This window comes from Sphaerodactylus townsendi, linkage group LG12 (genome assembly GCF_021028975.2).
Source record: "Sphaerodactylus townsendi isolate TG3544 linkage group LG12, MPM_Stown_v2.3, whole genome shotgun sequence".
NCBI lineage: Eukaryota > Metazoa > Chordata > Lepidosauria > Squamata > Sphaerodactylidae > Sphaerodactylus > Sphaerodactylus townsendi.
The window spans coordinates 10,128,760-10,155,269 of NC_059436.1; the positions used below are offsets into that span (position 1 = coordinate 10,128,760).

General features: G+C 45.3%; 1 protein-coding gene across 14 annotated transcripts in view; it reads right to left on the reverse strand.

The window, feature by feature from the left end:
- ROBO3 (roundabout guidance receptor 3) overlaps nucleotides 1-26,510 on the reverse strand; it is a 308,273-nt gene that overhangs the window by 121,772 nt on the left and 159,991 nt on the right. The window contains exon 1 of one of the 14 annotated variants that reach the window (XM_048512416.1): nucleotides 25,258-25,387. The exons of the other annotated variants lie outside the window; for them this stretch is intronic. Within the exon in view, the coding sequence (XP_048368373.1) occupies nucleotides 25,258-25,276 (19 nt within the window). The 5' untranslated portion in view covers nucleotides 25,277-25,387. Of the gene's footprint in view, nucleotides 1-25,257; nucleotides 25,388-26,510 lie in introns of those variants that run through there. 14 annotated transcript variants of the gene reach the window in all.

Genomic DNA, 26,510 nt, shown 5'->3' on the forward strand with positions numbered 1-26,510 from the left:
GGCCACTGAACACGACATGCGTGCACCGCAGTGGGCAGGGAGGACTCGGCTGGTGGACCTGGTGCCTGTGCTCCGGGTGGCTGCTGCCCGAGGGGGGGGGGGCGCAAAGGAGGTAGATGCTAGAGAGGCACAGAGCAGTGCGCACGGGACTTGCTGGAGGCTAGAGCAGGCTGGCAACTGCTTGAGTGGGTGGGGCGGAAGAAGAGGGAGCCAACCAGTTTTTTCTAAACTAAAACCTCAGCATTCAGGTTAAATTGCTGGGTTGGCACTTTGCAATAAATAAGTGGGGTTTTGGTTGCAATTTGGGCACTCGGTCTCAAAAAGGTTCACCATCACTGGACTAGGCCTTCGTGCTGAGGACACCCACTGGGATCACTGCCTAGCCTGGATGTGATACAAGAAGTCCTCAGATGTATTGGCAGCACCACAAATGCTATTTGGTTTGGTTTGCTCTGGGCCACAAGGAACTCTCCCAATAAGTCAGCCCGCCTTCAAGAGAAAACAGGGACCACCTTTTTTCTGGAATTTTCTGGCATATAGTCTACTTCAGCCTTCAAACGTGACGGTGCTTTCCTCTGTACAGTCCTCACTGACAATTATTTCTACAGAAGGAAATGGTGCAGGGCAAATCAATTAACAATTTCCTTTTTCTAAGAGCAGGTTTCCCTGTTTCAGGCACCCCATGACAAGGCCCGTGGCGCGCCACACCGGTTGGGCAATTTCCCCCCCATGCCACCTTAATTGAAAAATGAAAGGGAAGGATTTGTGAACTGCAGCAGAAAACAGGGGGAAGAGTAATAATCACACGATCCGCGCAGGGAACCACTTTGCACTTTAAGTCAGATATTTAAAGCAACCTCCGTGTAGCAATCATTGTTTTTTGCACTGGACCTAATTCCACACTAAGAGGGGGGGGGGGGACTTGGGAAGGGAGTGCTGATAGTGCAGAAGCTCTGCCTTCCAGTGACAGGTCTTCTGCATATCCTTAAGACAAGCCTTGCCAAGTCCCCTGTCTGCTTCCTCCAGGCTGCTGGGTCCGAGGTCCCTCCTTTCCTTGGAGTCCTGGATGCAATTAAATTCTCATTATTAGGAAGTGTCATTTTGGGAGAGAAAAAAAATCAATTTTCCAATTAACCAGAGGCAGGAACAGACATGAATGAAAGTGATGAGCAAACACCGGAATTAGTAGGGAGAATCCAGCCCACCTGATGCCTGGAAGGACAATGCAAAATTAGCCGCATTTTCTATTCAAAGGATGTGTTGGTTGGGGGGGGGGGGGGCTTCCATTGTGTTCATATAGCCAATTTAAAAACGTACTGGTCAACTCAGGTTAACTTCGACAATGGCTCTATATCTGTCAAAATAGTCTTGTGAAAGCTTCACCGTGCGCCCAAGCCATCGAAGTCATGTGCCCAAGTGCGCCCAAGTCATGCCAAGCCAATGATTGATTCGGAGCGGCACATCAGAATTATACACCGCAAGAAAAAACTGGATTGTGCCTAAAATGGTATAATGAATAAGGCCGTTGCCAATTTTTTTTAATAAAAATTCTTCGTTGCTTAATCATATGAGCTTGAACTGAATCAACTAAATATGCATGTTTCCATACGAATAAACAACAGTTTTAAGAGAAGAAATATACAGCTGTTGTTCTTACATTATTCATACACATTTAACTGCAAGCATTTTCCTCTGTCTAAGAGCAAAGGGAGAGTTCCTCTTCTAACATGGCACCTGCCATTTTTATAAGCATTCATACAAGAATAATTAACATTTGGTGTCCCCCCCCAATCACGTGACACGTTGATCAAAAAGCTTTAAATCAACTAATCCAATCAACATACATTAAAGTGCTCCAAAATGCTTCGCCTGCCTCAGATTTTTGTAATTCCCTCAACAAACCTGTAAAGTAGGTTATATTATCCCCAGATTACAGAAGAGAGACTGACACCGTGAGAGAATGTGCAATGCTTAAGATCATCTAATTGAGTTTACAGCAGAGGCAAGATGGGAACTGGGGATTTCCTAATTCGGAGAATTGGAAAGGTGTAACCACTTAATATGATGCTATTTTTTTTCTTGGCCATTATGTCACACCAGCTTCTTGTAGTGCAACTTCCCCTATGCTCTGATGTCATTATACTGTTCATTTCTCTGCTCCGCTTCACAAGCTGCTGTGGCTGGGAATGGGGGAAAAACCCCACAAGACTGGGTAATGTATGTGAGGGAAAGGAAGAGATTAAAGTTTGAAAACGAGAGGCCAAGGAAGTTCAATATGTGAGACCAAGGATCTCTTGCGCCACTGAGAAATTGGTACACAACTGGTGTGAGTGAGACATTAAGGGCCAGGCAAGCCCAAATTCAAAAGGCCCATGACCAGATGTCCAAAAATGTCTGATTTGTCTTCGGTGCAGCTCTGCCACCCCACCAACGGCATGACTGAGGCCCTAGTGCTGGGCCAAGGGGTTCAACCATTTCCCACTCCCCAAAGTTGCTATTTGCCCCAGTGGGGAAAATATACTAGGAAGGAAGGAAGGAAGGAAGGAAGGAAGGAAGGAAGGAAGGAAGGAAGGAAGGAAGGAAGGAAGGAAGGAAGGAAGGAAGGAAGGAAGGAAGGAAGGAAGGAAGGAAGGAAGGAAGGAAGGAAGGGAGGGAGGGAGGGAGGGAGGTTACACAGTCATCTGCAGGGGCTTCTCCACAGCTCTCGTCAATGTCTGTGAAACTCCAAATGATTTAAAGAATGGTGCATGGTGAAGGTTATTTTTGAACTAGTGTTTCACAGACACTGGTTCCCTTTGGTCCATGCATCATGTAAACTTTTGCCTGCTTTCAAAACTGTGACATTTGCCCAATCCAGGGCTGGGCTGTGTGCCAATTCCACACAAATGCATTAAGGCATCCAATAACTTGAGTTTTCTGGCAAGTTAACCATTAACTTAGGCTACTCCTGCTCACAAAGATGAGCATTTTTATTGTTTGGTTTGGCCTTTACTCGCTCAATGTAGGCAAGAATCCATCAAAAGAGGACAAGAACCAACGACAAGGGTTTGACTCTTCGGCAAAAGAACTGAAGTAGTAAAAAAATACGAGGCAGCCTTGTGTTTGTGAGAGATCCAGCCCAGCCACAAACAATCAGATCCAGTCCCCTATCCTACCGAGGGATCCAAGGTTCAAGAAATGAGAAAACTGAAGGAAGAGTGCATGTTTCAGGGAGAAAACATAGAGGTTCCCTGAGCAGTTGTGAAAATCCTGCTTTTACAAAAGAAGCTTATGCCCCAGCAGATCCTCCCAAGGGGTTGAGAGGTCAGGAATTAATCAGGGTGAATAATATGGTTGGGAGGAGGGGAACTCATCAGTCAAGTATCATTGATCGGCAGTGGGGGGAGGGGAGAAGGGGAGGAATAGAATTTGGGCTTAAGCCATCATCCAAGGTAGAAATGCAAACCAGAATACACACGCCAGGCTAACTTACCTACAAGCATTCACACAAAGACAAGCTCAGGAAGCATTAACATAAAATGGCAGTCTATTGGCTCCTTGAAGGCTAACCACACTCATTCCAGATTAAATTTTCTTAAATCAGAGATCATTTTGCAATCCAGGTACGATATCCAGATGCCTTGTTCTGGTGCTGAACCTTGGACCCTGAAAGTCCTGGTCTTAGAAACTCCTCCCAGCCTAAATTAGCTGAGCAAGCAGACTCTCTTCTCTCACACACTCATACTATTTTATCCAACTCTCATCTTCGATGACATTGGTTAGACAGAGGGAGGGCAACTTGCCCAAGATCACCAAGCAAGTTTCAGGGCAGAGTGTGGGGACCCTGAATCCAAGTCTAGATCCCAGTCCAAACCTCTAACCATTGCACAACCTTACCTTATCATACCAAGCTCAACCACCACCTCAGATTCTCAAATCACATCAACAAATACAGAACAGAGAATCCACAGTGCTTCAGGACCTAGACAAGTTAACCCCAAAACACTGCCTTCCTCTGTAATCTCCAACCCTGTACCTTTTCAAAGGGTGAACTTGTCACCATGTCTTGTCTCTTCCATTATAATCACAGAACAGTGTCAGTGCTGACTGATTGTCCCATTATTATCTCAGCAGGGGTGGAGGAACACTTGGCCACGTTGCTGTTAAGTGAGCATCTTCCTTTCCCTAAATTCTGCCCCAGAATCCAACCAGCTTCACATTCTGGTCAACCATTCAGAGAATTGTAACAGTCTTGCTCCCTACACCCCCTCCCCAGCAACTAGTACACTGGTTGCGAACACGGAGTCTCCATCTGGCCACACTTTTGCAGCCCAGTGGCTATTTTAGAGCTACATTTAGATCTACAATTTCAGAGAAATGTCCAGTGTTCAAGGGAGCAAATAGCTACTTTTCTCCTTTAGAAAACTGGACAGCCTCAATTTTCCTGCTAAGTGGACGGGACCCCCCACAGCACCAGATCCACAGCATTAAAAGCAACCTCGTCAGCCCTCTGTGTTTAGTGCAATATAAAAAAAGCAATCTGAAAATCCCTTTCTAAGTTCAGCATAATATAAATAACCCGTCTCAAGCTGCAGAACAGCTTCAAAAACTTCTCTCTCCATACACTGACATTTGCTGCTTTACGCCTCAGATGGTAAAATGGATATAAACCCAAAAAACCCTATGCTGAGAAGGAAGCCGTTCTTCATTCCTTTGTAGAAGAACTCTCAGCAGGAGAAGGGCATCGGAAAAGATATATCCCACACCTTGCATTTGAGAGACATTATAAAGTGCCTCTTGGTATACACCCTTTTCCCTGCAGTTTGCTTCGGCTCTAGCACAAAACGAGTCTGCGGTTGGGAGGGGAAGAATCGCTTCCCATCTTCCCTGGCCCATGCCTGCGCACAACAACTCCTGTGTTGCATGTCTGTGCCTGAAAAGTGTAAAAAGGCGCTACCAGCCAGCTGGCGATAAGGCTGTGGGTGGCCAGGTCGGTCTGATGCCAGCAGCCAAATGGGCACAGCAGATTCCATCCCTTTCCATGCTATTCCATTTTCATGTAGGAGGGAAGGCAGAGGGTGGGCGGCAGATAGGGAAATTGCTTCTGCCACGCATTAGATGCAGATGCCCTTGTCAATGCCCTGGTGCCCTTAAAACAAGGGTCTGTGATTCCATATTAAGCTGGGATTTGCACCTCCCCCTTCCAAATAACCTGACCCTCTGCGAATGAGTTGCCAAAGCCCATCTCCAAACAGAGATGAACCGTACAAGCTGCTCTTCTATGTTATCATCCCCACCAGATGTTCCTACAGGCTGCGGCTCCCATTTTGCTAACAGCACCCGGCAGAAGGGAGGCCAAAGGCTGTTGATCACAAACAGCAGAGCAGGGAGGAATGTCATGGAGAAAGGGGTTGGGTTTTGGATGGAAATCTGGATTTCTCCAGGGAGGGATGCTCTTGAGGGTGACGGATGTTCCCTTGGGCACTCCAAGGAAGCAGCTGGCACTGCCACCATCATTAAGCTCTGTTTGGCAACAAGCCCTCCCTAAGCTGGAAACAGCCTGCTTGCTGTTTGACACGTGTGGATTCTTGGCAATGGAGACAAAAATCCTTCCAAGTGTGTGTGTGTGTGGGGGGGGGGAATCTCCAGGAATTAATCAGCCTGACCCCAATGCAGTGCTGCTGAGCAGCGCGGACTCCACTGGTGCTCAATGGTGCCCATGATGATATTCCCTGGACTGGTTTTTGCTGCGTGCTGCAATAAATTCTGTCTGTTTGATTTCCCTTGGACATGCTGTGGGGGAAAGCAGACCACAGCCACTATTAACTAGGGCAGAATTCTTTCCCCTCTATTTACACATTTTTTATCCCACCAGTCCTCCAAAGAAAATGGGGCAGGGTATGTCATTTGCCTCGTCTCCATTTTGTTCTCACAACCCTGAGAGGAAGGTTATGCTGAGAAAGTGTGGCAGTGGCCCAAGATCACCTGGAGGTGGTGGAAATTGGCAAAAGAGGAACAGAGGAAGTTTGCCATTCCCTGTTGCCGCACAGCAACCCTGGACTTCCTTGGGGTCTCCTTGTATCAGTTTAAACTAGTTAGAGTTTATCAGCATTTGTAACACCATTAACATTTGTAAACATTTTAAAATCTGATTATTGAACATTATTCTAAAGAGCAAAAAAATCCAACAAAGAGAGAAGCAGAAAAGTCTTTATGTGCCTTCTGAATTACAACACTTGCAACATTTGTACCTCCAACAGAAAGTGCAACAGACCCCTTCATCTTCCTAACTTACTGAGGCAGACTAACCACTCTCTGACTAAGCTTGTTAGATTTCCTGCCTTTTCTCAGGGTCTGAGCTGCTCGGTATGGTAGCATGAGGTGATGTCAAGCACTATAGCTCAGCCCTATAACAGAACATAAAAGGAGCCCATTATTTTACTTTTGGTAAATCCCCTTCTCAAGACAACAAATAATACTGAGGAAAATTCAATCAAACAGAACCAAAATGTATTTAACAGATGGAAACAGGAGAAACTTAGATGGACAGTAAATAAGCAGGAGAAATATATATAGAAGAGCTTTGGCCTAGAGTTCAGCTTGTAGTTCTAGTTTCAGGCACTAGCACAGATTTTATTTAGGCTTACTGCATTTCAGTTTCAATAGCTTAGATGCTCAAAGAAGTTTTCCTAAGATGGTACAGTTTCTGATGGTTCTGGCTTAAGGATTATTACAGGGTCCGAACAGGCTGGTATTTTTCTGGTATTTTTCTTGTTAGATTTCCTGCCTTTTCTCAGGGTCTGAGCTGCTCTTCTTACTTAGAAACCCAAAACTTAAACATAAATCTCTCTCTGGAAAGAAAACAAAGCAAACCCCAAATACACCCAACTACCTTGTTACAGGAATTCTTCTTCCTAGAAGATCTATTCCTATCCTGTTTATATATATGGCCACTTGTGGAAAGACTCTGCTCTTTTACCTGAGCTTTGGCCCCTCAACAAACAACCAGTTCTCTTTGTGGGTATAATTTGCTCTCTCAGCTCAGGCTAACACTGCATTACCAGTCAGATTCTTCTCACTGACTGAAATACTCCCTCAGAGTAGATATGCTCAACACAGTTAAGGCAATCAGATGTTCATACATAGGAATCAGAATCCAAAAGCATATCCAAACTTTTCCCATCAGAGAGATATTCTCCTCCCTCTCTGTCTCATCCAGTTGCTACACCAATCAGAGTACAGGTTAGCATGTCCAATAGGGTGCTTCCCTATTCCTAGGGAGCTGGTGCTACCACTGAAAAGGCCGTGTCTTATACACAAATTGTAGCATTCTTTTGCTGGTGAGAATATACAGAGCAGGGCCTCTGAGCATTAAGCTAACTGTGCAGGAAGAAATTATCATTCCACAACTCTTCTACCAGATGATTTAGGATTTCAAAGATTACATTTTATTATTTCTATCTGGAAGGAATACCTATAGATTAAGGAACCAGCCTTTTGCTTCATGCATTTGAAGTCTGTTTCCCCACTGATTCCCCTACCCAGTTAAAATACTTGAAACACACTAATAAAACAAATACATATATTTTGTGAGCCTCACGGTTCACGTTTCTTCTCATTTCAAGCTAGGAAGATAATTTAGTTACTTTTCATCATCCTTAAAGACATCTGCTTCTGGGCAACTATTTTTTCAGCAAATATTTGCTGACCACTTGTTGCTAATTTGGCCAGTTTACCAGGCATTCTGGATACAGGTAAAGAGGGGCTGTGGCTCCGTTGTTGAGCACCTGCTTGGCATGCAGAAGGTCTCAGGTTCAATCCTGAGCATCTCTGGTTAAAAAACAAACAAAGAAACCCACAGGTGATATGAAAGATCTCTGTCCAGAGAACTGCTGCCAGTCAGAGCAGAGAACACTCACCTTGATAAGGATTGATTCAGGTTACAGCAGCTTTGTGTGTCCTTGTTAGGAGAGAGGGCATGACTCAGTGGTCAAGCATCTGCTTTGCATGCAAAAGCATGCAGGTTCTATCCCCAACATGTCCCTGATGTAGTAGGGGACATGAAAGACCTCAACCTGAGACCCTGGAAATTCACTGCAAGTCAGGGTGGTCAATAGTGCCTTTGACAGACCGAGGGTCTGACTAAATACAAAGCAGCTCCATGGATGTGTTCATGCATCTATTCCAAATAAGGCAATCACATCTTTTTTCAGCTTCTATGATGGCTGCTCCTGGTAGCATTCATTTCAACTGCACATAGTAAAATTGCTGCTGGTCTTAACAGTGATGAAAGGTATGGATAATTCGTAACGCTGTGAGCTTGTGTGTACATGTGTGTGCACCAAATATCAGCCTTCTGGCTTCAGCTGCTGAAGTCCTTGTTGGCAGGTTGCCCTCCATGGCAACAGCCATGCAAACGGCTTGTATTTGGAACCCCAGCTGGGGCAACAGGACCTTTAGCATGCTTAATTACTTGTCAGGGAGTTAGTTACAAGCTTGGAGCCTCTTCAGATAATCTCATTGGGGGAAGAGTCCAGCACCAAAGCCAAAAGGGCATGCCAAACCACCAGGCTAAAGCCATCAACCCCCCCCCCCCCACCACCACCATTAGAAGCTGTCCTTTTAGTTACACTTTAAATGATAAATTACCTGATAATAACCAGACTGAGTTTAACTTTGGGGGGCGGGGGGGCACAACAGAATTGTACTCAAATTTGTCTTTGCAATCATGAGAAGGCAGGCAGGCAGGCAGGCAGGCAGGCACGAACGAACGAACTAACGAACTAACGAACTGCATTGTTGTAATAAAAATGCCAAAATGAAAAATCCGAGGCTTTATGTCATGCAAGCTGTCTATCATGGTTCATAAGCGCCTTCAGGGCCATTTCCAAATCCTTACATCTTTGTGATGAAAAACAAGGAATAAGTAATGCAAAAGTTGGCAACAGGATCATTTCTAAGGACCCTCATTGCAATTTCATGTTGGTGTCCCATGCAGTGGCCTCAAACTGCCCTGTTTACCACAGAGGCCCACATACTCTTCAAACAGAAACATTTCAGACAATGTTTCTTTGACTAACTGGACTTACAAAGGGCCAGAGTAGTCTGACTACTGAAAATCTACAAAAGGCACAAAATGTGGTAGAGAACACCTAATTCCTGAGATCACAGGCAAGATTAAAAGGCAAGATTCTGGCCTTTACGGCTATAAAGATACGCTTGAAAGTATATTCATTTACTTAAGATACGTCTCCTCTCCCACACATGCCCCAAGATCTCGGGACAGCTTACAACATTTGTTTTAAAATCAGCCCATTTTTAAAAAGTAAAAATACCCTAGTTGACGTACGAACTGTCAGTTTAAAATGGCAGCTGTCAAACCCACATAGCAACAACACAAAAAAATAGCAGAGTGATTCGAGCAAGAGCAGAAGATATCCACGGTAGCTGAAAGCCAAAATGGCAAGATTAAACCCCAGCCATGGCCAATGTTTGGTGAAATGTGGTATGCCAGAGCGGAGTTCTTCTGCTAACCCTTGCAAGCTCCTTTCACAGACAAAATAGAGCCAAACATAATATGAATGCCAGCTGCATTTGTATTGAATTGCCTAATATTATCTGTAGCTGCTTTTCTTTTGCAGAACTTTAATTTCTTTTTCATTCAGTTCTACTGATAGCCAATTTATGTCAGCACCGATAAAACTTTCAGCTCAAGGCAGCTATTACTCTTTCATGTGAACCCAGCAAATATTTATCTTGTGCATTTTTCCCCCACCCTTCCTTCCAGGGTGATTTTCACGGTCCTCTCCTCCATTTTATCCTCACCACGACCCTGAGGTAGGCAAAGATGAAAGAGAATGACTGCCCCAAGGTCAGTCAGTAAGTTTCACAACAAGAGGGGTTTTGAACCCTGGGCTTCCCTGGTCCTAGTCCAACACTAACCACTACACCACACTGGCTCTCATGCTTCCTCTTCCCCATAGCAGCCTTGTAAATATTTGAACACTGCACATTTGAGCCACATACTCTGGCAAGGTATGGTTGATTTCTCCAGCCTGTTATCACAACATGCCTTGTAAACTTCTTGTCATCTTGGTCTGTCTCTTCCTGATCCCAACCAGCTGATCCTGTCTGCAATCCATATCTATCTACACTCCAGCGAGCAAACTGTTTCATAAAAAGATGCCACCTGTCCAGGCACCCCAGTGTATATCCTATGAATTTCAATGAAGTTGCACTGGAGAATTTAGGTCTGCACCTCCCCCCAGTGACACAGACCTAGGCCGTTTCCGCATGGCCATGCTGGGGGATGCATCGGCATATACAACGGTGACACACACACCCTGGGACCATTCGCACGAATGGTCCCAGTAAGGGCAGGGAAGACAGCACAGCGCTGTGCCATTGCCCAATTGACGTACCTTCCCTGCGACCTTCCGGCACGTCGCCCAGGCCAGGGGACACGCCCCCCTGCCCTGAGCAACAGCTCTGGAGTCGCAGTGCGGGGGACGTGTTCCCAGGCCTGGGCGATGCGCCGGAAGGTCGCAGGGAAGGTATGTCAATCGGGAAAGGGGGGATTGCGCCTTCCAGCCACTGCTGTTCTCATGGCAGTGGCTGGAAGTCGCTGTTTCCAGAAAACCTCGCTCGGGGAGTGAGGTTTGGAAACAGTGGCTTCGCGCCACTGGGGGGGAGCGAGGGCAGTGCAGCTGCGATGCAGCTGCGCCCCCCATGCGAACAGCTCCCATGGGACGGCGTTTTTGCCGTCCCTAGGACACTGTAAATGGCCCATGCAGAAAGGGCCCTAGAAAGGGAGATTATAGCAGCAGAGGTGAAGATCAGGATTATATGTCCAGGACTGTTTCCCCAGCTTGACCATCTGGACCCAAGCACACGTCAAACCTGGCTTGGAGGAAAGCTGCCCATTGTCCATGATACAAAGCCATTGCACAGGGTAGGCATAACAAGGCTTCCAGGTTGCAACCACTGAGACTTCCCTAGCTCAGCTAGATTTTTGCTAGCATGGCTGAACAATCCACAAACTGGCAATTCCAAAAAAAAAGTGGGGGGAGAGATGTTTTTCCAGGGAAAAGATTTGAACTACCTAGGTGTGGCTGTTTATTTTTGTCACTGGATGTCTCAGCAAGGATTTGATTTACACGGGAGAATCTGTTGCGGCTTTGGCAGGCCTTGGTTCCAGAGACGAATGCCAATTACTGAAAGAAAAATGCTTTTCATCTGGCAAAAAGCAGGCGTTTCTGCTCTCGGGGGACCAGGCACACTTCCTTTACAAGACTATGTATGTTCAGAGCAAGAAGCATTAAGAAGAGCAAAGCTGGAATCACGGTGGAACACGCAGTTGTGAGCCTTCTGTATGCCATTTTACAGCCTGTTTCTCTAAGACTTAAAACTCAAAGTGCTCTCAAGGGACCATTCAGCAGCCAAATTTCACATCTCAAAGATGAGCTATTTTTATGTCAAGCCAAGCGGAATAGCTCACTTGTGTCAATTTCTTTTTTAAAGAGAGCTGAAAACATTCCACAGGACAGAAAAGAAAGCCCTCCGCAATTTGCTGCCTTCACACAATTTTTTTAAAGTTCCAAATTTCTCTCCTCTGCTGAAAATTACAGAAAGATGGCATTCAGCCGGAGGCCAAATTTGCGAGGTATGAAAGGTACTATTTTTCAAGACGTCACAGACAGATGTCAGCACTGCAAAAACAGCTTCCACCAGAATGGCACATCCCGGAGGCCTGGCTGACATTATTGTACCAACAAGAAAGAAAGAAGATGCTGCAGCAGAATCACAGCTGCCAGTCCAAGAGGACCTTCTGTGCCTTTGGTAAGAACATCAGACCACTGGAGCCAGCGTGGTGTAGTGGTTAAGAGCAGGTGCATTTTAATCTGGAGAACCAGGTTTGATTTCCCACTCCTCCATCTGAGTGGCAGAGGCTTATCTGGTGAACCAGATGTGTTTTCCCACTCCTACACACCTGCTGGGTGACCCTGGGCTAGCCACAGTTCATTCAGAACTCTCTCAGCCCCACCTACCCCACAAGTATCTTCTTCTTTTACTCCTTCTGTTTCTTCTGTGGTTGGCTGCTAATATGGTATGGTCGTTATGTCAGAGACTCAGGCCCTTTCTGCACGGGCCAAATATGGCGCCCTGGGGTCGGCAAATACACTGTCCCCAAGGAGCCGTTCGCACAGACGGCGCTGCTGAAACGCAGCGGTGCCGACCTGGCTCCCCTCCACCTCCCCCAGAGTAGCGTCAGGCCACCTCCAAAAACAGCGTGTTCCCACCGGCACGGTGCAAACGGCACCGCCGGGAACATGTTGTTTTCCCCATCCCCCCCCCCACTCACCTCATTGTCCTGCGTTGCTCTGCTGGACTGCTGAGACCCTCCCTCGCTGTCCTCCGATCCCTGGAGGTCGGAGGGCAGCGTGGGCGGGTCTTAGGAGTCCAGCAGAGCGATGCAGGATGACGAGGTGAGTGGAGGGGGACGGGGAAGAGGAAGAGGCGGCTCCATGCAGAGCCGGCTCTCCCACGCCGGCCTCTGTGGGGGCTGCTCGCACACTCCCGTGCGAACGGTCCCCACCCCTCCACCGGCAGAATTCCTGCCAGTGCAGGACCTCTGATTCTAGTCCGCACTTTGTCGTGGAAGCTTGTAGGGTAACCTTAGGCGACTCACACAGTCTCAATCTAAGCCACCTAACCAAATTGTTGTGAGGACGGAGGGGAAACAATGTAAGCCATTTGGAATCCCCACTGGGCAGAAAAGTAGGATATTAAGCAAGTAACGAAATAAATAGGTTAAACGGAGAGAACAACTGAGTCAATGTTAACCTAGCGAGAGTCACGGCTGAATGGGAATTTGTATGCAGGATTTCCTGGTCACAGTCCAACATTCTAGTGATCATGCCATGCTGGCATTTCAAGGCAAGGTTTATTAAACTCATTACAATTATTGCTTCTATTTTAAAAAAATCCTCAGTTTGTTTTAAACCAAGATTCACCAGTTGAAACTGATGTCTGCCAGTGTTCAGAACACCAGAATTTACCACATTCCTTTAATCCCCAGGCCTTTGAAGAGTCATCTGACATGAATACCATCCAAGGGAGGGGACCCCAGACACAGCCTCTGCTTTATTTCCCTCTGTGCCTCCAAGGACTTTTGCCAGCTGACTTATTGGGAGTTCTGGGAATTGCATTGACGAGACTGTCACACCCAGAATCCAGTTGCTGGGATACAGCAAATTGGCTATTCTGGACCTTATAGGCCTGTAGGGAAATAAGATGACAAAAAGATCCATCAGTTGGGCACTCATTCCCTTGGAGACTGGAGGCCTGGTCCTTGCTTAGTTTAATCTTCTGGGGGACTCCCGACAGCTGATGCATGGCTCTTGAAAGGACGTGAAAAAAGCAGTCAACTGTAGCATCCAAACCCCATAGGAATACCTCAATACCATCCCTTTGCAACTGCTCCAAAATCCAAAGATGAAAAAGGAAGGTAACATCAGGTTTTGCCATGCAAATACCTTTCTGCACAGTACAGGTGCCATGTGACACGGTTTTTAAGCAGTATTGCCAGAACATGCTTCAGGTCTGCATTCAGTCAGGTAGCATTTCCTGTATGCCTGCATTTCCTGAATCTCTTCTTTTATATAGGCCACAGCTTAAGAAAACATGAAAAGGCAGCACCCAGGTGTATTCCCATCATGCCTGGAGCCAACTCCATAACCTATAAAGCACCACTATTAGACAGAACAGCAGGCAGACGTACAAACAATTATGGAAGATCTTGAAGATTAGAACCTTTTAAAAAGACAGAGCGGTGCAGTGTTTTAGCACGTTGGACCAGGAGCAGAGCACTATATAAGTCTTTACAATATAAGAAGACATTATGTAATATTATAATATTACATGAATAAATTGCATTTTTAATTGCATTTAGAAGCAAACCAGGAAAGCTTCCTTTTGAAATTGACAAGATATAGTCCCTGTAAACCTGGTCTTGCAAGAAATTTCATTTCCACTTGGAAATCTTCTCAGCTACCACCCCACCATTTAGCCGTTCCTCAATCACCATGGCTGAATGTTGTTTTCTTCCCCTTTCTCAATTGCTTGGCAACATTTTCCCTGCTTTTGTAGTATCCAGTCATGCCAGGCTTAGGTAATTCAGCTACAACCAGTCAAACTCCAGTGCCTTCCAACATTCAAGCTTCAACGCCCCTCTCAAGTATTTGTGGTACAGAGAGAAGACACACCGTCTCTGCACAGCCTCCTGGATTTCTTTTTTTCCCTGATGTTTATCTGATTTAATCCCAGGAGGAGACCCTTTCTCAGAGTGCAGGCCTCTTTGTAGGGCCGTAGTGCACCAACAAATATTTGTAGCTACTGTTAACTTGGCTTTTATAAGCCACATGTTGATGTGTTTGTCCCATAGGCTTCCTGTTAACATTGAAAAAGCCCATGAACAAGACCGTAAAAACTGAAACCTGTGCTGTGTTAAACTGAGAATCCGGAATCGAAGGCTTGCAAAGGGGTAAACAAACCACATGAGTTGGACCAAAGTCACTTCCATGAAATACTTCGATGGAACAGGCTATCATGGGGGGGGGGGGGTTTGGAGCTGTCGAGAGAGCAGTCTGTAATAGAACTCAAAAGAGGCACAAAAACCTGAGAGGACCCAAATTATGCAGTTTGTCATGTTTAAGGGCAGCCATGAAGGCATCGCAGATGGAGGTGGGAACAATAAGCAGGAAGATGGTCATTTTCTTTTTAAACATTACATCAAAGGTGGGGAAAAGGGTAATCAAAAACAATCATTAAGAAGCCAGTAGAATTTGCAGTATCTGCATGAAGTACAGTGACAGTGTAAGATTGACAGGTGTATTTCCAGCATTTGAAGCATGCCATTTATGGGAGATCACAGAGCATCATCTTCTTTTAAGACAGAAAATTACGGTGTTTTTAAAGGAGTACAGAATTTCACAAGGATCATTATGATATCAAGGAAAGCCGGAGCATCTCAGCCATGCTGTTGTAAGCAGCAAAATGTGAAGTGCAAACCTATCCGAACACTGATGGCTGAAAAAATATTTCCAATGCTAGTAACAAACGCAAGAGTGCTTTGAGAGACACCCAGCCTGAATGGTGAAACAGTGGATGAAAATTCAAGCTGCCTGTATCTGTGAAATGGAAATAGAGTGGGTGACAGAAAGCATAACCTAGGAAATTGGAAAGTAATGCTTTTCTGAGGCTGAGATTTTGACCTCTCCCTCAATATCCGAATGGGAATTTTCCCACTGATATGGAAAGATCGCCTTTCGCCTTTCAATCTTTCACTGTCACCGTACTTCATGTAAATAAGGTAAGTTCCAACGGCTCCAGGAACTCATAAGTTCCAGACTGTAGCATCTCTTTGCTAGTCTGAAATCCACTGATTAGCCCCGGCATGGCGCTTGGGAGAAAAAGAACAGCCCCAGCAACCTGACTGGAACTAACAGCAGCGGCAATCATTTTAATCCTACAGCATGCCTTCAAAGCCCTTGCCAGCAAGAAATTAAAGGCAGGGAGATGGCACCACCCGCTTGGCCTCGGTTGATGTTCCCAGGCTGTCTCCCATAAACCTGGCCCCGCCCCGTAATGTCTGTCTTGGGCAGAGAGGCACAGGGCCACAGCTGGGGCAGGTTGTTGGGAAGATTATTTCAATGAGGCAGCATTGCACAACAGCCGTGCAGCTTGTCAGGGGCAAATTAAGTGTCTGGCTTCCCGCTCAAAGGCAAGCATTCAACCTGAACAGAGGCGCTCCAAGTCTGCTGCAGAGTTAACAGCACAACCTGAACATCCACGGCTGGCATGGAACCCGGGAAGATATTGATCCGGTATACAGAGCCTAGCAATATAAAGGGGAAACAAAATGCAAAACAGAAGGCCCCCTTTTTGAAGCTAATTAGCAGCACGTGCAAATGGCAAAGGCTGCCAGATTTCCTTAGCCATTTATGCACCAGGATGGAAGCATGTGCTGCAAGCCCACGGTTTCACAGGGCACAACAGCACGTCTTTGAACCATTGCACAAGGCTTGCTTCCACTGCAGGGGAGTTTCTGCCTTGTTCAGGGGCACTGGGGATGGAGGCTCTGGAGCTTAGAGCAAAAAAGAAAGTGATTCTATACAAGCAGCTCAGTGTGAATCTCACACAGTAGACCTGTGGTGCGCTATGTTTTCTTGGAGCATGGCATCAGCAGCACACCCTATGAAAGAATGTTGGAAACAGTCATTTGCATGATCCCGATTGCCTAAGAGGCACATAACTTATGGGGCTGGGGCAAAGTACATGCTTTGAATGCAAAAGTCCCCGCTTCAGTCCTCAGCATCTTGCATTAAAAGGATTTCACGGGGAAGATTCTTCCCCCCTTGAGAATACGCAAATGTCAAAGTAGGCAATACTTAGATGAGCAAATCAGTCTAACTTGGTATAAGGAAGTTTTAAATGTCTAACATTTAGATTTCATAGTTCTCAGTCAAGGAGGAGGAGGAGGAGGAGGAGGGGCTGAGAGAGTTCTGAAGAACTGTGACTAGCCCAAGGTCATCCAGCAGGAATGAAGGAATGTGGAAACACATCTGGTTCACTAGATAAGCCTCCGCCACTCAGGTGAAGGAGTGGGGAATCAAACCTGGTTCTCCAGATTAGAATCCACCTGCTCTTAACCACAACACCACACTGTAGTTGCAGAGTAGCAACCAGTGTACACATAGAACCAGTTACCTGCAATGTCCTATCCCACCAGCAAGAATAATTTTACTTGCTTCCTTCAGTTTTAATTGGATGCAAATGTGTAATAATTTCCCCTTGGGAGGCCAAGTGGGTTCCCCATAAAGTTGCATGGACAGTGAATTGTCTTTTGCTTGTATTCTATAGAATATGTTCCCCTACTGAGTCATTCAATCTTACTGTATATTTAATAGTTATGGACGGTTCACCATGTAGATTTTAAAAAATCTACAAATGTGGGCCACCCAGGACTATGATGCAGATTTCTACAGATCCCAGGTTCACCGAAAAATATGAGAAGCAAAAAAAAGTGGTATGAAATCAAACCAAAAAAGTTTTAAAATGTCAAGATTACAAGATCTTGACTGTCATTTTGGCGAGCCAACACCTTGGCTTAAAAGAGGAAAGGAAACAAAGGCCAGGAGGCCAGGAGGGGCAGGGAGGGACCCTTCCTGAAAGTTCTTCAGAAATCTGAAAAACAAAATCCCCTCTAGCAGGTGTGGAGTCTCATGCACGAACAGCTCTCCCTCCAGCCCACGAAGGACTTTCCCTTCATCTCAGCACTAAGGGCTGCTTCCCTAATACAGAGCAACTCCCTGAGCTGAGCTGAACAGGAACGCAGGCATGCTGGAGCACACGCAGCTTTTATTATTGGGGTAACCCTATACCACCAAAGTTGCCAGATCTGCTCTTGTAGCGAGGCAGCTGATATTCCTACAGCCAGGTTGACGACGTGGGTGGTATCTTCCAGCTGTGGATATATTCCTGCTGGCAAACTTTTTGTGCCCAGTCTTGCAGTTATGCATTTGACAGGAAGAACGAGCCAATGGAGGGCACATTTTAAAAATGCAGAACACTTTCTTCCAATACGATACACTACTCCTGCCATGCATACTAATCCCAGAATCGTAGAGTTGGAAGAGACTGTAAGGGCCATCCAGTCCAACCCCCTGCAATGCAGGAACACACAATCAGAGCACTCTTGACAGATGGCCATCCAGTCTCTTTTTAAAAACCTCCAAAGAAGAAGACTCCACCACACTCCGAGGTAGTGCATTCCACTGTCGAACAGTCGTTACTGTCAGGAGGTTTTTTCCTGATGTTTAGGTGGAATCTCTTTTCCTTCACCTTGAACCCATTACTCCTGGTCCTAGTCTCTGGTGCAGCAGCTCCCTCACCAACATGACATCCCTTCAAATATCTAACCATGGCTATCATGTCACCTCTTAACCTTCTCTTCACCAAACTAAACATCCCCAGCTCCCCAAGTCATTCCTCGTAGGGCATGGATTCCAGACCTTTTACCATTTTGGTTGCCATCCTCTGGACCTGTTCCAGCTTGTCAATATCCTTCTTGAACTGCGGTGCCAAGAACTGTACACAATATTCCAGGTGAGGTCTAACCAATGCAGAATAGAGAGGTACAATTACATCCCTTGATCTTGGCACTATACTCCTGTTGATGCAGCCCAGAATCGCATTGGCTTTCTTGGTCAGTGCAAAGAATAGCCACGTTGGTCTGATGTAGCATAATAAACATTTTTAACAAATATGTTTTGTTGAGCTTTAAAGGACCACTAGGCTTCCTTTTTTAAGAGACTGAATTGTTCTCTACCCTTTTACCATTTCAATGTAGACCAAAATTGGGCTAGCGAACGTAAGCCACCTGGGGCACGGCACAGAACATTTTGGCAGTCATTAACTTGGAAGTAACTTGGCAGTACACAGCACACACCTATCTAAGATTGTGCATTTGCATTAGTGTAAGATACTCAGGGATTTCTGGGTATAAAACAGGGGTAAAAATGCAATCAGCAGACCACAGTAAATGAAAGAAGTTGACCTAAAGGTTTGTGGTAGATTTGTACTGCTCCGTTGAACCTCCAAAATGAAATTGCCCCTAACAGCTGACTTGAAATATCATATTGACTTGAACAGTGGAGGGGAAGTCACGTTTCTCTCTATTTGTACTCTCCAAACAAGGTCAGGGATCTGCTTGGTTCCCTTTCCCCTATAAAACACATGTCAAGGACAGTCAACATTGTCTTCAATAGCAGCTTTACAATACAACGCAACAATATTAGCAGAGAAAGCAAACACTTCAGAAAGCGAGGCCATTGTGCCTAACCAAGGGTTGAGAATCTGAAAAGGGGGGGGGGGGCTGAAAGAGACTTTAGGAAAGTTTGCCACAGCTGTATGGAAAGTTGAAGCACCTGGAGAAGGGAGGGAAGAGAGAATTAAGTTGTGTAGAGAGATGGTTGAAAGGAACCTATTTTTCAGGACCTCTTTAGCAACTGCATAAGGAAGATAAAACAACAAAGGGACCTATTTTTCAGGACCTTTTTTAGCAACTGCATAAGGAAGATAAAACAACAATCATCTTGTTACACAAACAGTAACCATAAAAAAGGGTATGCTGGCAAGCCTTTCCAATATAAATTAATACAAATTATAGCAAAAGACATCTTTTAAACATGAGCCAAGAACCGTTTCATTTAGACAATTTGTTCACTTTTTACAAAAAAAGGGGTCAGCATTTTCAACATTTACATTTTTAAAAAAGCAGCCAGCTCTGTAATGAAACTGGCATCAGATCCCAATGGCCACGAGCCATGCCAAAAATCTTAGAACGCTGAAGGCAGAATGAGAGCAAATGTGAATGACCATCCCATTGGGCACGTATAAAGCTGTAGTTCCGTTACCTCTAATTTTCTTCTACGCAGTGTGTTTCCTGAGGGTCAAAATTGCATAAGATGGGAACTGGATCTCTTGATGTTCTCATTTTTATTCTAAAGCAGCTGTTGGGGGCTTTCATTGTGATCAAAGCAGTCTTAGGGAGGGAGACTTAACCCTTCCTACACCATTCCCCCAAACTGCTATTAGTTCCACAGCAGAAAAAAAAATTACAGGTATCTCATTTAAAGTAAAAAACAGATGGAGATCTGATGTCAGATATTGTTTGGTTCTGAGATTGGGTGCAAAGGGGTGAATATGCTCTTACACCTTTTTTGTGGGGGAGGGGGTGACCTGCTGCTAGCATACATATGTATAGATTCCAAGAGTGCCACCCATCTCTTGTATCTTTGGGATGCATGCTGAGAAGAACAGAGGCACAAATTCACTCAACAGAGGAGATGAATCCCCCTTAGTACAAGACATCAGCAGGTGCTGGCTGGTGTTTTCTGCGATCAGTTCTTTTGGCCCGCTGCCTACACCCCTGTCCTTCACACACGTGAAGTCACAACAGTGGCTCCTCCTCTTTGTGTCACATAATTCTGATGCCACGTCCCTATAGCTCAGTAGCTGCGGTGGCGAACCTATGGCACTCCAGATGTTCATGGACTACAACTCCCATCAGCCCCTGCCGGCATGGCCAATATAGGTTCGCCACCACTGTCCTATGTAGACTGCGTCCCCAGTACAGAAAGGCTGCTGCAGCATATCAAGAAACTGGACTACTGCACTTAAAAATCTTTGCCTTACTATTGGCAACATTCTGTGATGCAAAAGCAGAAGGTGTGTGGGAAATAACATATAAATAAAAGGTGCGGGAAATTCACAAAAGAAGGATTTTAAAGCTATTCTTCTAGAAACAGTCAAGGAAGGCACCGGCAACGTATGACACAGGTCTTCCACTAGCTTTCCCAAGAGAGCCCTAATCCAACATTTTTTCTATATTTGTGCCTTTTAAGGATGACTTGCTACTACTCATTCTAAAGGATTTTGCTCCCTCCCCCAAGGCTTCAGAAGTTAAATCCAAAGCAATATGTGTAGCTTTTTCACCTGCAAAGGACAAGCTGTACTGCAAGAGGCATTTCACTTCCCAAAATGCCCTCTTCCTGTGCTGCCCAAATGAGTCCAAAGCAAGCCTGAACCTCTGCACACTTTCTTGGAGCCATGAAGCATGGCACAAATACATAGGATGTGCATCTTCTCCAGTGGAGCCTCTGTCAATCAAATCAGATAGCCTTTTGCAGCCTGCCTTAGAGCTGTATGGTGGCAGCAACAGTGCAGGGGCGTCCCAGATCATCTGACACCCCAAGCAGTTCTCAGGTGGCTGAACCAGCTCTGCCACAACAGGTAAAAAGAGTTTTTCTTCCAACCTGTTAAAAACCCTTGTCCTCTTTTGTATCATGTCAAAACATCATTTTAATTCTGTGCATTTTAAACTCCATTTTAAACTTTAATTCTGTGCATTTTAAACTCCATTTTAAACTTTTTTCATTCCATCTGAGCATTTTAAAAACTTTTTTCATTTGAATGTTGAATGTTTGGCCACCTGGAGTTGGAGAAAATAAAGGTGGGACAGAAATACTTTTGGGAAATAAACTATCAGTCTAAAGAACAAAGGTGAAAAATGTGCAGTGAAAAATTCCAAGTGTCTTATCGTGCCCAAAGACTGAAAATGCTGTGCTGATCTTTAGGTGCGTGTTTACACCGATCTTTATGTCTATCCAAGTAGGAACTGCGATTTTGGTATAATGCAATATTATCAGACTTCTACTATAAGGTGCTGCTCTACTAATTGGAACAGATAGCATTTCTCGGGTTTTGATGGCAATCAATGCAACAGCCAGATCAATTAATCTCTGAGCTTCTCTGGAGGGGAATGGAAGTGTGTGGTTGCTCCATAATTAATTTCACCCACCACAGGAAGTCCTGATTAAAAGGTTTCTTGCAGAAGTACTGTGTCTAGCTGCTTCTTCCTGCTGCAGTCAAAGCGCCTGAGAGCCAACCAAGGATCTACAAGGCTGGATTCCCCAAAAATGTAATTGCAGGAGTTAATAAACCATGTACAAAGAGGAGAAACACATGCATGCACGCATAAAACATCCTTCTATACTACAACTGAATAAGAAGTTTACTGAAAGCCCAAATCACGATTCATCATAATATGAAAAATGTTATCTCCAATCTGACTCTGAAAAGCAGATGGTTTCAAAACTCAGTAACATCATCCATTAGTGCAATCTTAAACACAATTACACCCTTCTAAGCCCACTGAAGTCAACTGGCTTAGAAGGGCTTATAGCTGTCCTGCAAGGACCCGGAATGTTCAGTTTTGAGAACAGTTTTCAGATTCTTCCTGCACTGAAAACTGAATCCTAAAACAGCGGCCCTTTAGCAAAGCCAGCCTTTTAGAAATAAGAATCAGATTTCAATATCTGAGCCAAGGATGCCTTGTAGGTTTCCAATATGGCCACAGGTTCTCAAAAACACTGCACAAAAAGGGGTATTTTGAAGCCAGGGAGAGGTTCCCGTAATGACAGGAGAAAGATACAAAGATAATCCCAATCTTTTTATGGGGATACTAAAAGGGGGGGGGGGGACTGTGATTATCTGAGATGCAAAGGAAGAGGGTCTTTCTACATCTTTAAGCGCCCCCCCTCCCCTCCAGCTCAAACCCAAATGAAGCCTTTTCAGGTTACCAAAATTAAAAAAAAACACAAAAGACTCTAATCTGTCCAAGTGAATTCCTACTACAATCAGGAAAAGCTGAAAGGGTCACCCCAAACGACTCCCATTACTTAGGAAATGACTTAATTCTCTCCTTTTAGATATCACTCATTTCCTAGCTTTGAATAGTGCAGGCCGGGATTGAACCTTTATCTTCTTATTTTCTGTGTGGCTCAGAAGCCACCACCCCCCCTCCTCCCAGGAAGGACTCTAATGACTTAATCACATGACCTCCTCTCTGGAGTGGGTATAGTTTATCACTAGGAGGTCCCGTTGCAGGAGAAAAAACCCCAGCACTGGCCAGAAAGGGAGTAAAAAACAGCTTGTAAAGCAAGGAAGCACGGGCTGATTACAAAGCTCCAAATAAGCACTCCCCGCTAGACAGTCGTTCATGCCAGAAAAATGTATAGTTGCAAACTGAGAGGGAAGGCCAGAGACAGAGAAATCACCAGGGTGATTTATTATCATTTGCAAGCAACTCCCCACGTTCAACCCACATTCCAAACTAACAAGGCTGAAACATATGAAATCCATTTTCTAAAATTAGCCAGTAAATGCAGGGTTCCAAATGCTCCCGCCCAACTCATCCAGCATGCAAGAACCTCACAGCCGCCTGTCAGTAACGCAGAGTTAAGTTAAAGTTTCTCTGTATCGTGGCACACGTCTGGGAACACATTCCAGTCGCCCTGCTTGGGCACCTAAATCCTTACTGCTAGTTGGGAACTCTGACCTGGCAAGAAATCTGGGGCTATTTTGTTTACCCAGCAGCTGCCCCCTTTCCCCAAATTACACAAATACATCCTGTCTGGGTAATGGACTGAGAAGTGACACAAAAATCAATAAATAATTCCACTTTTAGGCTGGCTAGTGTTCCGAGACATTGCCCCCAGCACAGCCCTGCTCTTGGCGGAGCTGTCAGCCAGCTTTCAGAGGCTCGGATGCATTCCCGGCCTCCAAGAGGCCTTTTGAGGCCAACTGTCTCTGCCACAGCCTAATCTACAAGGTTTGGGAGCAGCAGCAGCAGAAGGCCATTGCTTTCACATCCTGCATGTGAGCTCCCAAAGGCACCTGGTGGGCCACTGAGAGTAGCAGAGTGCTGGACTAGATGGACTCTGGTCTGATCCAGCAGGCTCGTTATTATGTTCTTATGCTTTTGTCTCCATGGCTCATGTGAGGGATGGAGGCAAAGGCTGGAAACCAGGTCCAAGAACTGCTTGCTGCTTAGGTCCCACCTAGATTTTGGAAGCCTCTCATGATTACCTCTCATGGAGAGCCAGCGTGGTGTAGTGGTTAACAGCAGGTGCACTCTAATCTGGAGAACTGGGTTTGATTCCCCGCTCTGCCACTTGAGCTGTGGAGGCTTATCTGGTGAACAAGATTAGCTTGTGTACTCCAACACGCATGCCAGCTGGGTGACCTTGGGCTAGTTGCAGTTCTTCAGCACTCTCTCAGCCCCACTCACCTCACAGGGTGTTTGTTGTGAGGGGGAAAGGGAAAGGAGATTGTAAGCCCTTTTGATTCTCCTTGCAGGAGAGAAAGCGGGTTATAAATTCAAACTCTTCTTCTTCCTTTGGAATTTCATTTGTCACCTCGAAAGGAAGAGGTAGAACGTCCAAACAAGTTTATCTCCCTCAGAAATAGTTCAGATGGCTCTAAGAAAGATACTATCTTACTTCTTGATATAGTCCTACACATGACTTTTAAAATACACAGGCTTATTCACTCATGCAGAGATTCGCATGGAATGGACCGCACTACTTCAGACTGTTGGTAGATGTTCAAATAGGCCATGTTTTGGAATGTTCCCCTCATGTCAAAAACTTTCTGAAGAAGAAAACCAGCACAGCAAACACAGAAAAGGGATGAAACTGTTTCCCTGGCTGTTTTAGTTTTCTGAGGAAGTTTTTTTTAAAATATGGAGGATCATTCAGGGATTGAATTTACCACCTGCCATCTGAAATACAGCAGTCCATTCCCAGAAGAGCCCAAAGTCAGCAGAACTCAGACACTACGAAGATATGGCCTTGGTTAATACTTGAATGGGAAACCACCTAGGAAGTCCTGGATTGCTATGGAGAGGCATGCAAAGGCAAATCCCTTCTGAATGTCTTTTGCCACAAAAACCTTACAGGGTTGTCGTATGATAGCTGTTCCACTACCTGAGGGCTCTTTAGTCCCACCTTATTCTCCTCCATGTATGAACCAGATCTCGCAAGCTAGAATGGAAAAGTAATTTCCTAGAGATAAAATCAAAAGTGAATACGAGTGACCATAAAGCATTCAGGCCCAAGCGGAAAGCGTTTGTAGCCACACAAGATGTGGCACCCTTTATAAAAGACGTGGCACCCTTTATAGCTTCAATCTTAACAGCAAACTTATTACCTCCTCCAAGCAACCAGATGAACTGGACAGAAGAAACCTACACATTTCTAAGCCTACTGAAGTCAGTGTAAAACTCAGCCAAAGGCTGCACTGGTAGGTCGTGTCAGGGATAAGAGACTACCTCACAACCTTTAAAATAAACATGTAAGTGACTGTGTTTAAGACAAAGCTCAATGTTTCACAAAATGACAGTTTTAAGGGTAACTGTGAAGGAAGCTACAGCAGTCGACTCAAAACCAGTCAGAGGCATGTACTGCAGTTGTGTCTTTCCATATCCCATTTTTGAGCTCAGGAATTGAAAACAAAACAAACACACGCCTGGCCTTTGGACCAATCCTCATCATAAACTATTCTGACAAAATGGAAATAATGCTAGAGCACCATCATTTCCACGCGAGGCGGGTACGACACGTTTCGGTCACCAATCTCTACTTCTTCCACTGCTGAAAATCCCCCTGGTCCTTAGTAACAACCACTTAGGGCATTTCAGCCTAGCGATAGTCTCTAGATCATGCCAGCAGGCCCATTTGGCAAATTCCCCTGAAAATGGCCTTCCACTATTCATCACGCTCATTACAAGATGTTATCTGCCTCCCCCGTAGACAACAAACCTCCCTCCTCCCCTTCCCGATCACTCTTCTGATGGAAGAGGCTTCAGCCATTTACCTGAGGCCCCATCCGTCATTTAATGGGAAAGCAACAGAAAATCCATTTGGGCCAGGAGAGGGGCCTGCAGAGGGGTCAGGCTGTTCGACTAATTGCGGTGAGCCAAGCCGCTCTCCTTGCCTCGTCTGAGCGGCACATCCAAGGGGGGAAAGCACAACAATATCTGCCTTTTCGCCACTCCCAGGAAAAGCCCTCAGTCCCTGACAAAAGGCAGTTCCTACCGGAGCCCCTCAGCTCCACCCTCAACACTCTTGTCTGATCAACGCTCCTTCCTCTCCCCATTTAAAGGTTCTTTTCCCCTGCTGGGATCTAATCTTTGACCTCCCATCCTTTAAGTCTCTCATGCGGACACAATGCAACGCTTCACAAGCTTTCATTAAAAGCAAGGGCTGAGACAACTGGCAATATGGGGAATCTTGCATGGGAGGGCCACCCTCCAGGCCAGGCTGGTACAGAGAGTTTGGCCTTAACGTGCTCCTTTTAAAAGGTACTCAAAGGGTTCTTTCCTGACGCTGAGCTTACGACATGTGCTTATGAAACATTTCAATTGCTTCTCTTTATGGGAAAAAAACTTAGAAAAAGAAAAACAGAACCCCTCAAACCAAATATATCAGCCCAGGAACAAGGCATAAAACATTACTGCCAGCTAGTCCACTAAAATACCTGCTGAGAATGGTAAGTTTGAGACAACAAATGGATGTTCGTGTAGAAACAACATAAAAATGTCATCTAGAGGTTGTCCTTGGGAAGGCATGATTGCAGCATCCTCACTGAGAAATCTTTGGCCTGAACACCCATTCATCAGTTCTTCACAGGTTTGGAAGCCTGGACTAGTACAGTGCATAGCTTGGGACTCATTCTGGATAAGGTCTGCAGCTTAAAGGGATTGAATTTAACCCTTTCTTCCTCTTTGCTCTGTTTTCCCGACAAAAAGAGCTGCGGTTTGTCCCACGACTAGCAAGCTTTTCCCAACTGGACATACAGCAAATCAGCCCGGTGTTTGGAGGGTGTTGTGTGCAATCTGGGATCAAATTACAATTCGAGAAGAAGCATGGCTGGCATTATCCACTGAAGACAGTGTGCAAAGAAACCCCAAACAAAACAATACGAACTACTTCTTTACTGGTTTTTGTTACCTCAGTATGGGACAGTCCAGCACGGCCACGGAAGAGTTAATCATTCTGTTCTGCTGGATAAGCAAAGACTCTCTGCTGCTAGAATTTCACCAGCGTTCATAGAAATTAAACAGGTCA